This window comes from Rattus norvegicus, chromosome 6 (assembly GCF_036323735.1).
Source record: "Rattus norvegicus strain BN/NHsdMcwi chromosome 6, GRCr8, whole genome shotgun sequence".
Taxonomy (NCBI): Eukaryota; Metazoa; Chordata; class Mammalia; order Rodentia; family Muridae; genus Rattus; species Rattus norvegicus.
Genome location: NC_086024.1, coordinates 32,874,009 through 32,889,290, shown reverse-complemented (window position 1 = coordinate 32,889,290; position 15,282 = coordinate 32,874,009). Strand labels below are relative to the sequence as shown.

General features: G+C 51.1%; 1 protein-coding gene across 7 annotated transcripts in view; it reads right to left on the bottom strand.

Annotated features, from left to right (window-relative positions):
- Positions 1–15,282, bottom strand: part of Adcy3 (adenylate cyclase 3) — a 103,573-nt gene that overhangs the window by 33,884 nt on the left and 54,407 nt on the right. For all 7 annotated transcript variants that reach the window (XM_039112876.2, NM_130779.2, XM_006239847.5 and 4 more), the window contains exon 3: positions 5,683–5,832. In XM_039112876.2, the coding sequence (XP_038968804.1) occupies positions 5,683–5,832 (150 nt within the window). The remainder of the gene's footprint in view (positions 1–5,682; positions 5,833–15,282) is intronic.

Genomic DNA, 15,282 nt, shown 5'->3' with positions numbered 1-15,282 from the left:
TCAGAAAGTGAAACCGGGGTCAGCACAAGTACTCTCTGCCTGAGGTGTAGAAAGGAAACGGAAGAGAGTTGGGGCAGTGGGGAAGCCAGGCATGGTGGCACACTCCTGTGATCTCAGTGTCCAGGGGGCTGAGGCAGGGTTGTCACTAGCTCTAGGCCAGCCTGAGTTGACTCTGTATTTAAAAAGAGAAAAGAATGCTAGAAGGATGGCTCTGTGGCTAGGTAAGAGGAGCCAGGCTCAGTTCCCAGTGCCTACGTGGCAGCTCACAACCATTGGTGACTCTAAGTTTCAGGGGATGTGGCAACCTCTTCTGGCCCCCCTGGGCACCAGGCATGCACAAAAGGGGCAAGCAGGCAAAACATGCATACACATAAAAGCATAAAATAAAATAATTAGTAAAAATCTTTAATTAAAAGAACAACAACAGAAAATCGGGACCTGTGACTAACACTCTTGCTGTGTACGAGCATGGGGACCTGACCAGATCCCCGGTACAAGTGTGAGAGCTACAGAGTTGCTTGCAACTGACATCAAAGAAGAGATGCAGAGGTGAGGCACAGGGGTGAGGCATAGGGGTGAGGTGCAGGGATGAGGCACAGAGGTGAGGCACAGGGTGAGGCATAGGGGTGAGGTGCAGGGGTGAGGCACAGGGGTGAGGCACAGGTGAGGCACAGAGGTGAGGCACAGAGGTGAGGCACAGGGGTGAGGCACAGAGGTGAGGCACAGAGGTGAGGCACAGGTGAAGTACAGGGGTGTGGCACAGAGGTGAGGCAAAGAGGTGAGACACAGAGGTGAGGCACAGGGGTGAGGTGCAGGGGTGAGGCACAGAGGTGAGGCACAGAGGTGAGGCACAGGTGAGAGGCACAGAGGTGAGGCACAGAGGTGAGGCACAGGGGTGAAGCGCAGAGGTGAGACACAGAGGTGAGACACTGGGGTGAGGCACACGTGAGGTGCAGGGGTGAGGCACAGGTGAGGTGCAGGGGTGAGACACAGGGGTGAGGTGCAGGGGTGAGGCACAGGTGAGGTGCAGGGGTGAGACACAGGGGTGAGGTGCAGGGGTGAGGCACAGGTGAGGTGAAGGGGTGAGGCACAGGTGAGGTGCAGGGGTGAGACACAGGGGTGAGGTGAAGGGGTGAGGCACAGAGGTGAGGCACAGAGGTGAGGCACAGAGGTGAGGCACAGAGGTGAGGCACAGGGGTGATGCGCAGAGGTGAGACACAGAGGTGAGACACTGGGGTGAGGCACACGTGAGGTGCAGGGGTGAGGCACAGGTGAGGTGCAGGGGTGAGACACAGGGGTGAGGTGCAGGGGTGAGGCACAGGTGAGGTGCAGGGGTGAGACACAGGGGTGAGGTGCAGGGGTGAGGCACAGGTGAGGTGCAGGGGTGAGACACAGGGGTGAGGTGAAGGGGTGAGGCACAGAGGTGAGGCACAGAGGTGAGGCACAGGGTTGAGGCACAGGGGTGAGGCACAGAGGTGAGGCACAGAGGTGAGGCACAGGGTTGAGGCACAGAGGTGAGGCACAGGGGTGAAGCGCAGAGGTGAGGCACAGGGGTGAGGCACAGGGTTGAGGCACTGGGGTGAGGCACACGTGAGGTGCAGGGGTGAGGCACAGGGGTGAGGTGAAGGGGTGAGGCACAGGTGAGGTGCAGGGGTGAGGCACAGGTGAGGTGAAGGGGTGAGAGGCACAGGTGAGGTGAAGGGGTGAGGCACAGAGGTGAGGTGCAGGGGTGAGGCACAGGTGAGGTGCAGGGGTGAGGCACAGGTGAGGTGCAGAGGTGAGGTGCAGGGGTGAGGCACAGGTGAGGTGAAGGGGTGAGGCACAGGTGAGGTGCAGGGGTGAGGCACAGGGGTGAGGCATAGGGTTGAGGTGCAGGGGTGTGGACAGTTATTCCCAGGGGCTTCCTGTACAGATAGTCTAACAAAAACTGAAGTTCCAGGCTCAGAGGAATAGAGAGGGGTTAGAGAAGAAAGTGGGCGTGGCTAGTAAATACTGACTATATAAGAAAATCATGATAATGTGTTGTCCATCTTTAAACGCATGTTGAATTAAAACACAGCATAACAACAGCCAGAAAGTGGAGAGTAGGAAATTGTTAACTGAAATTAAACTGTTGCTAAAAAGTCTTCCTTGTAACCACTGATTTAATGTGAGCACAAGTTCTATTTGTGCCAAAGATATTGGACTCATTCTGGAAAATACACATTATTCTTTGGTGTAGCAAAATAAAACCCAGGGATGTTTTTCTGAGTCAAGCTAAAAATAACAAAAGCATAATTTTAAACAAATTCCTAGATGTTCAGAAATTGTGAACTCATGAATCAGATATATTTCGATAAACACGCGTGGAAATGCAGCAAATAGATGTAGGCCAGGAGTGACGTCACACCCACCATCTCAGCATTAGGGAGGCAGAGGGAGAAGGAACAAGAACTCAAGACCACCCTTGGCTACATGGTGAGCTTGAGGCCAGCCTGGGCTACATGACAGAACAGAACAAAACAAGGAGAGATACTGTCAGAGGGGCTAAAGCAACCGGCTCGGTAGTTAGGAGTACTTGCTGATCTTTGCAGAGGAAGCAAGTCTGGCTCCCAGCACCCACATCCCACAGCTCACAACCGCCTGTAACTTCAGTTCTAGAGGATCTGCAGCCTCTCTTGGCCCCCTCAGGCCCCAGCCACTTGTACGCTGCACATACATACATGCAAGCACTCACATGTCCATAAAAATCTTTTAAAGAACACAGGATAAGCTAAAGCAGTGTGGTCAGGAGAAATGTATCACGTTAGATGCATATGATCACATTAGATGCGTATGATTTTAGGACCTAGTGTGGTGGCTTAATCCCAGCACTCAGGAGGCAGAGGCAGGCAGATCTCTGTGAGTTCAAGGCCAGCCTGGCCTACATAGTGAGTTCTAAGACAGCCAGGGCTATGTAGAACATCCCTGTCTCACAAAACAAAGAAAAAATTTAAAAGCGCATTTTAGCAAAACATGTCAAAGGTTATTCATGTAGGTTACATACATAGAAGGCAAGGAGGACATGAAGTAAATCAAAGAAACAACAAGGAGAAAATGATAAAGTTGTTAAAAAGCATAAATGAATGAGTGAAAGGCAAGAAATGTACAAAGACAGCAGAAAAATATAATATAAGGTGTCTCAGCGGTGAGACTAATCCTGAGTCTATTGATTAGCAAGGCAGATGAAGAAAAAAACTGAAAAAATGGAGGTACAAATTACCAGTGATCAAAACAATCAATCAGTGCAGGGCTGGAGAGATGGCTCAGCAGTTAAAAGCACTGACTGCTCTTCCAGAGGTCCTGAGTTCAAATCCCAGCAACCACATGGTGGCTCACAACCATCTGTAATGAGATCTGATGCCCTCTTCTGGTGTGTCTGAAGACAGCTGCAGTGTAAAATTATTTATAATAAATAAATAATTCTTTTTTTTAAATCAGTGAAAATCTCACAGATGATAGGCCATCAAAAGAAAGAAAATATCATGAGCATTGTGTCAACATTTTGAAAATTTAGACAAAATGAACAAGTTTCGGTGGGTGGGGGTCTTCAAAAGGTATCAAAACCCAACAAACTCTGAACCACCTGTTTCTGTGACAAAAGTCGAATCTTCCCATTGTCCTGGGTACTTGGAGCTCCTCTGAAGAACTCCGAACGTCCTCACTATGCACAGCGCACATAGACTCTTCCAGGCAGCAGTGGGGGAGCGGGGGTCTGGTAAGCCAACAGTATGGATATGAGATTGGCAAGCCCCTTCCTACTATAAGCAGTGTCATGAACTCCCGAGGAAACGGGAGTGCACCGAAACCCCAACAGGGGGCACAGTCATACCCCTCCGGTTGAAAGGACACTAAGCCCTCCTGCAGGGTTCACCAGAGCACCCACTACCTTAAAACACTCTCTCAGGGGGAGCTTTGCAAGGAGAGAAACGGAGGCCTCAGGAGGCTAAGGAACGGAGCTGGAGAGATGGCTTCATGGTTAAGAGCTCTTGCAGAAGACCCAAGTTACTCTCAGCGCCCACAGGGGGGCTCACAGCATCTGTAACTCCAGTTCCAGGAAATCCACTACCCTTAGGAGAGTGCCTCTGTGGGTACTGCATGCACAGAGCACACAGATACACATGCCGGCAAAACATCCATAGATGTAAAATAAAAATGAATAAAAAGAGGCTAAGGCCACACTCAGGATACAGCCTGGTTAAACTCATCCCTCGTAGTGGGCACTCACAGATACATACTGTGTGCTCAGTGAACGCAGAGGACCCCCCACCACTCCTATCTGCCTCACCTGCAGCTTGCTTACTGGGGGGCCCCCGAGGTCCACCTTGTTGGCACGGGTAGGCAGGCAGCAGGGGGCAGTGCCAGTACCTGCAGGCTGTTCCACAGTGTCCCAGATTTCTAGGGCACCAGAAAAGACCAGTCTCCAGACTGTCTGCACTGACCCTGCCCAGAGGCAGCATGTGGCCCTGGGGATAAGAACCTAAAGGTGCCATGGCCATTCCCAAGTTCACAGGTGAGTGACCCCCCGGAAACCCTGCAAGGCAAACGCTGCACCTGTGCTCTCAGTGAGGGAAGTAAGGCTCTGAGGGATAAAGGAACTCCCTCCTGCGCTACTTCAGCGGTGCCTCTGGAATGCCACCATGGCATAAGAGACTAGACACACAGCGCCTTTATAAAGCCATAACGGCGAATTTTATAAATATATCCAGCAGGTCCCCAAGAATACCACGGGCCGCACATCAGGGGTCTTTGTGACCACAGGGGCAAGGGAAATCCTCCTATAAATCCTGCTTTCTCGAAACTCTGGAAACTTCCAGATCTCCCTGGTACACAGAGGGCACACACCCCAGGGGACACGGAACTGGGTCTCATCAGCCAAGTGACTACCTGTGCCTTCAAATACCACTGTTCACATCAGCGGCTCTCAACATGCCTGATGCTGACACCCTTCGATACGGTTCCTCGTGTTGTGGTGACCGCCAGCCATAAAATTATTTCACTGTGACTTCATAACTGATTTTGCCACTGTTGTGAATCATAACCTAAATATTTGATATGCATGTTATCTGATATGCAGTCATAACCCACAGGTTGAGAACTGCTGGTCTAGAGAGCGTAGATGAGGCCAACAGAGGGAGCTCATTTAAATGATCCCCAAGCTAAAGGCCCATCAGCCTTTGTGGCAGAGCCTAGAAGCTTCTGGAAACCTATAGCACCCATTCACCCCACACAGCCCACACCCACCACCAGCATAACATGAGGACTAGCCTCAGTTTCAGGGAATGGAGGTAGACCTACAGGACATTGGTGGGTGTCATTTCTAGAGACCTTTAAAAAGCGAGATGAATCCAGACCGGAACTCATTTAAAAGGCTGAGTCACGTGGGAGTAGGGGGGTTGGGGGAAACCATTCTGTGTGAATTAGGCTGGAGCACAGCCAGTAAACAGAGAGCAGGGACAAGCGAGCTCTCCTCCAGATGGAGAAAGGTAAACAGGAGAGCCTCAAGGACCGGGCTGCTGCTGCTACTTCTATGGGCCTCATGGGCTCTTGCCCTGCACAAGCCCACAGCATCAGCAGGCTCTCCTTCTTACACACTCCTTCTCTTAGCACAAACCCAGGCCCAAGACCCCCTTCTCCCAGGGCCTGCCGAGCCCCGAGTCTCACCTGCTGCTGGCTCTGCTCCTCCAGATTCATCTTCACCTCCAGCGACTGGCGGGCCTCCAGGAAGGCCTTTCGGTGCTTACGGTCTGCCATGTAGTAGGACATGATGCCCACGATGATGGCGCACAGGTAGAGGAAGACGTTAGCCAGGATCTGCGTGCCAAGGAAGAGAGAAAACAGGGCTGATGACTGTGTATCTTCAGGAAAACAGGGACATGGAGGTGGGGCTGGCAGGGTCAACTAGGAGTCATCCAGCTCTAAGGATCAACGTTAGGGGCCCCTGAGTGGAGCCTTCCCTGTAAATCACAATCAACAAGACATGGCTCCAGGCCAGGAGGGTGTACAGGCCACAAGACTTGGATGCAAGCTGACAAGTCTGGTGAGAAATGGCTGTTCCTCTCCTGCATCATACAACGACCGGTCGCCTCCCTGAGAGGCGGAGCAACTCTTGGCTACTCAGCTGTTTAATCAGCTGCGTGTATGAACCCCAGCTTGGTAGGTGCTGTCCGTACCAGCCCACTGCCCACAAGCCTAGCGCCGGTGGGAGAGTGTGGCTGTCAGGAGGCTGCTCTGTCTGCCGACCTGGTCCCCAGGCATGCCTAAAGGGTGCTGGATTTGCAGACCCAACAGTTTCCTGCTGGAGGGAGCCTTGGATAAGGACCTGAATGTCCCCATCACACATGGCTCCCGGTGTTAGTGGCTGCTTATTGGCTCTGAGCTTTGGTCAGTACCTGGAATGGCTGGGTCAAGGATTTATTCCCTGTTGGTCTGCAAGTAGTCCACTGGCCTGAGTGGGCTTTCTCATGAAAGCTGCTTCCTGGTCTAGCTCTAACTATTTCTCTGGAACCAGCTCCACGTCATGTCTCTCTCTTTCCCTCTTTAGTTTTTTTTTCCCATTTTATGTATAAGAGTGTTTTGCCTACATATATGTTTGTGTACCATGTGCATGCCTGGTATCTAAGGATGTCAGAAGAGGGCATCAGATCCCCTGGGACTAAAGTTATAGACAGTTGTGAGCCATCATGTGCGTGCTGGGGACGAAACTCAGGTCTCCAAGAGTAGTCAGTGCTCTCACCCAGTGAACTCTTTCTCCAGCCCCTCTCCACACCTTCTCGAAGCTATCCTTGCTCCTCTGCCCTTTTCCTCAGGTCCTGCAGGGAAGGGGGGACAGTCACCACCTAGAGATGGTAGGTGCGGCTATCTCCCCTCCACCCCCCGCCAAGATTGGAATTGAAAGCAGGATGAAAAGGAAATTAGGAATTTAGTTTCTGGCCCTACAGGAAGAGAAAATCAGCCCATGGCATACACAGCAGAGTCTGGGGTCAGAGGAAATTATGGCGAAGTCAGCACTGGGATTTTAAATGCACGCTTTAGAGGACAGATAAGGGGATGAGTACTCTCCTGGTTATGCCACACCCTCTGTGAGCTGTTTTTCACTTAATCAGAGCTGGTCCCCAGCACCTTAAGGACTCACCACCACACCCTACAGAGCTTTGGGGGAAGGGGGCAGGGCAGGGCACAGGCTGAGGCAGCATTGAGTCCACGGGAAGCTCCACCACGGGGCTGCTGAATAACGATGATTCAGGGGATGGAATGTGTGTCTGCACTGCTCAGAAGACACTGAGTAGATTCCTAAGTTCCTGGGCGGCTGGCTCACCGTCTAAGAGCTGTGTTACTTCTGGGCCGAGGCAGTCCCAGCTGCCATTATCTGGGGTCAAAATCTTCAGTACCATCCCTGTACTGCCTGCTTTCCTGACAGGCCCCGCCGTCTTGGTGGGCTATATCTGCTTGAGCGTCTCAAACGCTCTGAGGTGAACTGAAGCCAGTCATAGAGATGGGCCCTGCTGGGTCTCAGAGTCAGTTTAGCAAGCTGCCCAAGAGTCTCCAGCAGGGGCCATCCTCCTGCAGGGCCAAATGGCCACTGACTCTGCCCACGACACCCAAGCTCACAGAGCCACAAACCGGCAGGTCAGGCTGGTTCCTCTATAGCAGCCACCAGGGCTGAGGCTCTGAGAGGCTTGTAAAAAAGACACTGCACATGGAGGGAGTGTCCAACTAGGACCCATATAGCTAGGTCTCCACTGTGAACCCCAGTGTCCCCAAACAGAGGGCTCCAGGTAGGGAAGGATGCCCTACAACCACAGGTCTGACTCTGGAGAGGTATTTGTACATTTCTCCCTGACTATACCTAGCCTGAACTAGAGCTAAAGCCCTCGAATCATCCTGTCCCCACCCCCACCCCCCAACATGGGCAGGCCCTGCCTCCCTGCCTGGCCATCTCAGAAGGACAAACAGGAAAGACATGGTTACCCTATAGGGGGGTGACCCAAGAAAACCAAACTATCACCAGAAACACTTTAAGTCAAGGAATGTAGATGCAGGCTCATGCCTGATGACGCTCTTCACGGGACCGTGCATCTGTGATCTGCCTATTTCTAAAATAAAGTGTACACAGTAGAGACAAGAACTCAGGAGGACCCCGAGTTTATACCTAATTCTCACTACACAGTGGTCCCTGAAGCTATTTGATCCCCAGCCTTGATCCCCCCGGTGTCTTCATTGGCCTTATTCTGAAGGCAGAAGTTGAGACTGAGGAAGGTTTGGTCCGTGAAGCCCAGGAAGGACTCCAAAGAGCAGGAGAGGTGGATGGTTCTCAGGTTGTCACAATGTTTCTGTCCTCGAGAGCCCAGTCACAGTCCCCTCATCCTTTTCCCAACCAGCATTTGATGCCCACTGGCTCCAAAAAGCTCTCTGTAAGGAAGTAGGTGTGCAGGGCCTGTGCGTGGCAGAACCCCCCGCCCCCATGAATTCACCTCTCTCTTAGTAATTCCAGCAGGAGGCCAGGGTTTGAGTTTCTTAAGCCTCCAGTCCTTTTCGCTCCCCGAACGAAGTCCAGGGTTCTATTCCATTCCGCACCCTCCCTTGCTGGAATAATGGTTGCAGAGCCTCAAAGGAGCTTGGCAGCCTCTGACAGAAGTGATGGGTGCTGGGAGGTTCCACCAAGGTCTCACAGAGGCTAATCAGGGCATAAATCCAGCAGGCCAATGCTGCCAAGCCAAGGAAACCTCCAACAATCCAGGGAAGCAGGAGCTGGCCACAGGGAAGGAAGGTCCAAGTGCACACCCGTAGAGCCCTGAGGGTAAGGGGTCTCCCAGCACCACTGCATGATCCCTCAGAGACCCCGGAAGAGCACTGAGTGAGGAAGCCAGGGAGGGCAGCAGGCCTCAGTGTCCCCCATCATGTCAACAGTACATCTACTCCTAGACACAGGACACACTTTCTCAGCTTCCTCTCTTCCAGTCACTGCTAGGGCATCGTTCTGATTTTATGGGGAGTGAAAGTCCAATTCCCCAAACTCCAAAAGGCAGTCCACACATCCAGAGATGAGTTCAGGCTAGACTGTGCGCTTTCTGGAGGTTAGAGAAAAGCCAGCATTCCCCAGGGACTTGTGAAACTGGTTCCCAGCCACCAAAAGGAGTCATTTCCCTTAGAAATAGCCAGCTGAAGGGACATATGGCTCCCCATTAACATATACCAGTGGCACCTGTCAGCATATCAAAGCCCATGCTGGCCTCCAGGCTCCCTCAGTATCACAAGTACCTGTTACACATTTATCACCAGCCCATGCTAGCATCTTAGTCTTCTCATTCCCCCTACCCTAAACGCTCTCTAGCTCACGGGCTTCCTCCCCACAGCTACCCATCCTTCTTATACCTCAGATAGTCTCACGATTCTCTGCACTTAGTCTCACCATACTCTACCTGTTCCTATCCACTTCCTCCTCCTCTTCCTCCTCCTCCTCCTCCTCCTCCTTCTCTCTCTCTCTCTCTCTCTCTCTCTCTCTCTCTCTGTGTGTGTGTGTATCCACATGCATGTGTGCACATGCATTCTAGTCTCATATTTTTGTTGGTGAGCCAGGCCTTTAATGGCTGAGCCATCTCTCCAGCCCATGCGTTCAATTCTCTTGCTTTCTCTACTATTCTTTCCTGTTGCTCTCCCATTTTCCTAGCCCTGCTTTGGAAAGTTTACTCTGCTTCTTTCTCTCTCTGCTTTCTCTTATATCTACAATAAAAGTCATGACCCATCTCCTGGAGCGGTCATGTCAACAGTCTCTATACTGTACCCCCTTGCACACAGAAAGCAGCACAACCAAGCAATGACCCCAAGTCAAACACCCCATCCCCTCCCACGCTCAAGGCCTACTCTGGGTTTCAAACTACCCCGAAGTACTCAAGCCCACTTACACGTACAACCCATCTTCCCCATAAAGGACACTGGGCATGTTTTAAACTAAAACTGTCACAAAGATATCAGCCTTAAAGCACAGGAGTGTGGGTTGTGTCTGGTCCAAAGGGAAACTCCAATTTCCCAAATTCCAAAAGGCAGTGCATATGTCCGGAAATGAGGGTCCCTGCTCAGTTCAAGCTGGACTATAGGATTGCTAAAAGTCCACAGCCAGCATTTCTCAGAAACATGGGAATCGGTTCTGCCAGCCAGAAAGGGCTACTTCCCTTGGCACGTACCTACAGTTGCACATCAAAGCCCAGGCTGGCCCTTCTAGTCCCTATGCACACTTATTGTGCATTTCATAGTCTGAGGCAGCCTCCTGGCCCTCCTCACCTCCCCCACTCCTCCTCCACAGTGCCAGCTCCCAGGATGCTGTAGGTCACTGGCCCGCCCAGGACCTTTCATCCTCTATATAACAGCAAGGCTCCCCTGAACCCCAACTATGCTCTTGTTATTATCTTGCTTCTCTCAAAGACATCCCTGGCCATGCCCACTCTGCTTCTTTTTCTCTTTGCTGTGGACTCTTCTAGATCCCTCTCAATGTTCTTCCTCTTATCCACAATACCCCACCTCCCCAAATCTCAGAGTAGCCATCTTGGTGATTTCTTTACTGTGACCCCCCACTCACAGGCTACATACATTTTAAGCCCAAACAAAGATATATGTCTGCAGATATCCCATTGACTCCAAACACAGCAGGAGTCATTGTCTCCCAAGAGGTGAAACATGGGGGTTTCTCTTTCATATTTACAATGTAAGAGTGTCATCTTAAGGAAGATAGATCTGTCCCTCAGAATGTGCTCGGGGACAGAAGCTTCCACTCTGGCAGTGAGCCAGCCCTAGGCTGACCAGAAGGACGGGTGACTGTCATGTGTCTCTGTCCCCTAGGGACCACTGTCAGGTGGGAGAAAGCCAGGCAGGTAAGGCCTTAAGCAAGGGCGTGACAGTGAGAAGTGGGCCCTGCTCTAGATGACCTCTGTCAGCACTGCCTCTCATTGTACTTGGAGAGATTTGGGGCCGGGTTGGGGGGTGCAGCCTTAGAGGGGTACAACCTTTGGGGAGGGGCATGCAGCCTTTGGGGAAAACCTGAACCCCATTGAGGATCCAAAATGGATCGGGTGATTGTGACAAATGGTTTTCTCGGATGAGGCCTTAGGAGTCACGAGTCTGGGCGTTTCCTTCTCAGAATTTGCTCTCCTCCCTCTAGAGCAGCCAGCCTGCATCCTTCTCCTTCTCAGCCTCCAGCTCACTCGAGCCACACCCCATCCACCTGCTCAGCTCTGCTCAGGCCTCCCATGTACTCCACAGAACCTTCTGTAGAGCTGGGAGGCAGCCATGCCTGCCCTATATCACCTTCCCTATTTCAGGTACAACTGTCCTATTCCTTACTGTGTCCCCGAGGTCCAATCTGACCCCATGCCCCACCAGGTGATCTGGAAGCTGACAGTTGTTGAATGGGACAGACCCATGCAGGTGACACCATCCTAAGATTTACCAGGCAGCCAGCAAACAGCACAGAAATTATCATCAACCTGCCACCCCAGACACAGCTTCTGCTGTTTGAGCCTCATTAACATTCCAGGCTTCCCCAACCCTCATCCCGAGAAAGAGGAAGAAAGCTAAGACAGCAGAGCAGGTGGGTGATGAGCCACCCAGAACACCGGGCGCGGAGAACACACACAGAGATGCTGACCATCATCTACATAGCTGTGTGTGCACAACTTCCACCATGGAGGTGGTGATGACATCACCATGGAAGCGGGGATATTAGAGAAAGATGGGGGGCCAGGCATTATGGTACAGTCCTGTAATCCCAGCACTCGAGAGGCTGAGGCAGGGGGATAGATAGTTTGAGGCCAGCCTGAGCTATAGCACAATACCCTATCAAATAGAGGAGAGAGAGACAGAGAGAGGGAGAGAGGAAGAGGGGGGAGAGAGAGAGAGAGAGAGGAAAAAGGGGGGGGATAGAACACAGGAGCCTGATCTTCCCACACAATAAAGCCTCAAGCTTTCTTCAGGTAAATGAGGTCAGAGCCATGAGATGCTGCCCCACCAAGGCAGCTACAGAGGCAGCCAGCAAGAGCCAGGACTGCTGGCCCCAGGCCTCTCCCTGCTCGGTGTGGTTCTGGAGCAGCAGCACATGGAGTTCATCACATATCACATGGCCAGACCGCTATCTAAGGATGTTCTCCTAAGAGCGTCGGCTGAGACACACTCAAGTGCTCCCGAAACTTCTCACCATAGGGGTTCCCTGTAGACTGTTCTGTGTGGCAAAAGTTTGCCATGTTATAGCTACCAGATCCTTGGGTCTCTATACACTACAAAGTTTTCTTGGGCTGGGATATAACAGTATGGGGTACTTGCCTGGCGCACCTCAGACTCTGGCTTCCATCCCTAATTAGCATAGGAACACAAAGCCACTCCCCGCTCCACCCCACCCCCAAAAAACAGTTTTCTTAATTCTAAAAATAGTCTATGGAAATTTCTTTTTTGATTTATTCATTTTTATTTTATGTGCATTGGTGTTTTGCCTGCATGAAGGTGTTTGAACCCCTGGAACTGGAGTTACAGTTTTGAATTTCTATGTGGGTGCATGTGCGAATTCAACCCAAGTCCTCTGGAAGAGCAGCAAGTGTGCTTAACCACTGAACCATCTCTTCAGCCCAGATTTCCTCTTAAACCAATCAAATAAATAAAATCATTTGAAAAGCAATGAATAACCAGGAGCGGTTGCACAGCACAGCCCATAGTCCTAGCACTCTGGAGATAGAGGCAGAAGATCTGGAGTTCAGCATCAATCTTGACTACATAAGAGAGTTCAAGGTCAGCCTGGGCTACATGAGAGGCTGTCTCAAGAAGGAGGAGAGGAGGAGAGGGGAGAAGGAGGAGGAAGGAGAAGAAGAAGAAGAGGAAGAGGAAGAGGAAGAGGAAGAGGAAGAGGAAGAAGAAGAAGAAGAAGAAGAAGAAGAAGAAGAAGAAGAAGAAGAAGAAGAAGAAGAAGAAGAAGAAGAAGAAGAAGAAGAAGAAGAAGAAGGGTAAGAGGGCAGCAAGTTAACTTAGGTAAAGGCACTTGCTCCACACACATACACACACATATAACACATATATACATACACACATACACTCAACAAAGAAGTATCTTTTTAAATTAAGCCAAAATGAAAACAATGAATACATGAACAAGTCTTCCGAGTGGGTAAGGACCCAGAGCAGAGCTTCAGCCCATGTAGCCTGAGGAAGTGTTTACAGCAGTCAGGCATGAGAGAAGTAAGTCCCTCAGGGAGTCTTTCCTTTTAGAAGTCTATGCATCAAGATGTCTTGAACTTTTCTAACAGCCCCAGGGGAACCGGGAGCTCTAAGAGGGCTTTAAAATAGAAGCTGCCCTCTGAAGGTGGTCTGCTGGTTCTCTTGCCTAAAGCCAGTCTTGCCTTATAGCTCACTGCAGCCTGAAGATTCCAGAGCACTCTGGTGCCAGTGTTGGTGTGGGTCACCCTGGAGACTGATAATGTTCTGTTGCTGGGGTTAGGCAGCTCTGAGCCTCTCTTCATTAAGACATACTTGGATGTTTTGGAAAAAAAAAAGTCTCTAAGCAGCTGCAGGACATAAGGGAGTGAAGGAGACGGTAACTCACAAGGCAGCCAATCTCCTCTAACCCAAGACAGTGTGCCCAGAGCCTGTGGCTATGCCATGTGCCAGTGTGGAGTTCCCAGCTCAGGGAAGCCCTGCTTCAGACCTCTGGAGACACCCATAGTGGCTTCTGTCAGTCAGGATTTTACTCAAATGCTCCCTCTTCCTAGAGGCCTACCACGCCAAGTGGCACAACCCCCCCTTCCTCACCTTCCTCCCTCTCTCCCTCCCTCCTTTCCTTCTTTCCTTCCATTTTTATATGCTTGTTTGTTTTTTCCAGACAGGGCCCCATTATGTAGCTCTGGCTCTCTTGGAGCTCACCATGTAGACCAGGCTGGCCTCAAACTCACAGAGATCCCCTGCCTCCGCCTCCCAGTGGCTGGGATTAAAGGCAAAACCACTGCTCCTTGCTTCTTTCGTCCTTTCTCCCTTATTCATTTGTCTGCTTCTTGAGGGTGGGGGTGCTTTGGTGGTGAATCTGATTTTCCCCTAGTGCCCAGAATAACTGGAAAGTTGCCCAGGGCTACTGGCGGACAATCCATGGTAGGAGGAGATGGACCTTGGCCTTGAGCTGGTGGGCTTCGAAGGCTGGAGCAATGACCTTCACCTGGCTGACACCTGGCTCCTCATCCTCACCACAGCCTTGAAGACCAGTCTAAACAGTTTCAAGCTGGACATGATGGCGCATGACTTTAGACCCAGCACCTGGGAGGCAGAGGAGGGGGAGTCAGGGAGTTCAAGGCCAATCTGGCCTATGGAGGGAGTTCCTGGACAGCCAGGGCTATAGAGAGAAACCCTGTCTCTAAATAAATTCACTAATTAAGCAATAAAAATAAAATAAGCAGGTCTCAGAGAGATAATATCGGCTCCACCTCCCATAGGGCTCAGCATAAAATGCATTCTTAGGACATTTCCAAATCTTTGCTTCCAGAAAGGAGACAGTGGCTACACAGATCTGAACGAGGAAGGAATACTTGAGAGCTTCCACACGCCTCATCTCCCTTTTTATACAAGCCCCAGCACCATGGGGGGGGGGGACCATGACATCTTCCATGCTCACTTGGTGAAAGAACTGACCTGAAACCAGAGAGACGGGCTTTCTGAAACCATGGTATCTTGGCCATGTTGAAAGTGGAACCTGGTCTTTCTCTATGAGCCCAGGTTTCTTCCCTATATTTCAGTATCCTCTGCTAACTGGAGGGGGTCCCCCAGACTGGGTGAGGGCTAGAGTTCCCCAAGAGCTCAGGACAGGCATCCAGAGGAGGCATAAAATCTATAGACAGAGACATGACTACATGTGGCCTCAAGCAACCCCCCAGATTGCAGTACCAAAGTATCCTGGGGTCTCCTTTAAGTATAACCATCTTGAATACAATACAGGGCTCACGTGTGCTTACCCTCCCCATCTTGGTACTTCCTAAGTTCCTACCAAAGGGACTTCCAGAAGCTTCCTGTGTTATGATCTTGTACATGCCTCTAGAGAAAAATACTTAATGTCTTTTCAAAAACTAAAAGGGCTTCTAGATGAGGCAGCCATCCGACTTGACATTTGTACAAGCTCCCTCGTGGCCTGCAGTACTGCCAGAGCAGCCTACTCAACTCCCAGGGGTACCACTCTGAGGCTCTGACGTGAGGACTTCTCCCCAGAGACTCAAAACATGGAGGCCACGACTTTCAGGCTCTTCTGTC